The following is a 1989-nucleotide window of genomic DNA, read 5'->3' as shown; positions in this document are numbered from 1 at the left end:
TACACGCCAGCCATGAACAAGCTTGTCTTTTCAACCTCTGTATACCAGGAGCCGGCCGTCGTCTTCTCGCAAAAAGGCCAGGCTCTTCTGATATTCGCTGGATGGAAAAAAGGAACAGCTAAGGCATCGTCCCGACTGCTGGTCATGAAGAGAGGAGTAGTGAGCAGGGCGCCTGACAACATCTCTGTCGAGGTAAATATTCTGTTCTCGTGCTGATCATCAACAACTTATTTGATTTAACCAAACCTTTCTGAACTGTTTTTCAGTGGGTGGAAAAGAGGACTCTGGAGGAAGCGCGCCTCGAAGGACACCGCTCCACCACCCCCTGCCCAGTGTACGACCAGAAGAATGACAAACTCTTTTTGTTTTTCACCTGCGTTGAAGACACCGAATCGCAGGAAGAAACCGAGAGCAGCAAGACTCGCCTCTGCTTCATCACAAGTGAAAACCTCGGTGAAACCTGGAGTCAAGTGAACGATTTGACCGAACATCTGCAAGAAAACTGCGTCGCTTTTTCTGCGGGACCGGGTCACGGCCTGCAAACGGAGAGCGGGAGACTGATCGTTCCGGCTCACGTTTACATCCAGGAGGAGGGCACCGACGGTGAGCCCGTTCCTCACATGGCCGCCCTCTACAGCGACGACGACGGTGAATATTGGCAGTTTGGCACCACCTTCTCAGACAGGTCAACTATCTGTCAAATGGCAGAGGTGTGGGAGAATGATGCCATGCTCATCTACTGCAGCACACTTGTGGAGGGAGGACTTCGCGTGGAGGCCTTCAGCAGTGATAATGGACTCACTTTTAACACTCCTGGAGGTCAGAAGTCACCGAAACTGCCTTCAAGCTGTCAGGGAGGTGTGGTATCCTTTCCAGCTCAAGAGGAGGACACGCATGAAGGGAGCCAGACCCCCCACAAGTGGCTGCTTTTTTCCCACCCAGCCAGCGCCTCCACCAGAGGCGATTTAGGAGTGTACGTGAACACGTCTCCGTCTGACCCGAAGGCGTGGACCAAACCCTGGGTAATCCACAGAGGCCCCAGCGGCCACTCAGACCTGGCCTACATGGGCAACGGTTGCTTCGCTTGTGTGTTTGAGGTGGGCAAGAAGGAGGACACTAACGAGGTGGCGCTGAAGATTTTCCACTACAGCAACATCAAGCCTGACGCTGAGGGGACTCGCATCTGTATCATCTTCTAGACCAGTCGCTCTACTCCGACTGTTTCAGGAATAAAAACTATTTCAGTTTGAATCGCAGCTAAAACAAGTGTTTGCATTTTACTGTTTGTAAAAATGTTTTTCTTCTGCCTAGCAACCTCATTTTGAAACCATGTTGTTACCACGACAACTAACTGAATGCATTCTTCCTCTGTGCTTGTTGCAGCAGACAGTTAGACGGAAGGTTCTCAGATATCCCTCCTGGGCTTGATTATCAGCTACTCAGATGATGCACACACATATTGCTTACGTTTAAAATTTGCATTATCATGAGGTTAATCCAGAGCCTGATGTGTTAATAGGCCACCTTTAGCATTTGAGTTCATATTTAATTCAGCACAGTGACTCTCAGGTATTAGCTCTACAACCCTCAGCATTATTTCTGTCCTCTCAGGTAATCTGCAATCCAGCAGCTTAATTAATCCTAAAAAAATAAAATAAAATAGTGTGTTTTAGGTTGTTCTTCTGAACCGTTCCTGGATATCCTGATCTCTCTTCTAGGTTTCCTGAAAGTCTGCAGCCCAGCATAAAGAGCTCTAAATAGTTACCATTTTGTGTCCCAGCTGTTCCAAACTCAGCTGTTTTGAAGAAATGTTGCAAACTCTCCTGTTTTTATAAAACTCAGACACAAGAGCAACCGCTGAGACTTTGGTTTGATTTTCACAGGACCTTTCGTCAGTGTTGTCAAGGCTTCAACTCCATGAAAATGAAAGAAAAGGGAAGAATACAGCTTTGGCCTCAAGGACATGAAAAGTGAAAGAAATCACAAATC

The 1989-nt window shown here is 47.7% G+C and overlaps 1 protein-coding gene across 1 annotated transcript in view; it reads left to right on the top strand.

The window, feature by feature from the left end:
* Positions 1 to 1256, top strand: part of LOC107385788 (sialidase-3) — a 1333-nt gene extending 77 nt beyond the window's left edge. Inside the window, exons 1-2 of the mRNA XM_015959898.3 lie at positions 1 to 192; positions 267 to 1256. The exon at positions 1 to 192 is cut by the window's left edge and continues 77 nt beyond it. Of these exons, the coding sequence (XP_015815384.1) occupies positions 13 to 192; positions 267 to 1199 (1113 nt within the window). The 5' untranslated portion in view covers positions 1 to 12 and the 3' untranslated portion in view covers positions 1200 to 1256. The remainder of the gene's footprint in view (positions 193 to 266) is intronic.
* Positions 1257 to 1989: the final 733 nt, after the last annotated feature.

Source organism: Nothobranchius furzeri, chromosome 1, assembly GCF_043380555.1.
Source record: "Nothobranchius furzeri strain GRZ-AD chromosome 1, NfurGRZ-RIMD1, whole genome shotgun sequence".
NCBI classification, from domain to species: domain Eukaryota; kingdom Metazoa; phylum Chordata; class Actinopteri; order Cyprinodontiformes; family Nothobranchiidae; genus Nothobranchius; species Nothobranchius furzeri.
The sequence above is the reverse complement of the archived record's forward strand: the minus strand, read 5'-3'. Positions and strand labels throughout refer to the sequence as shown.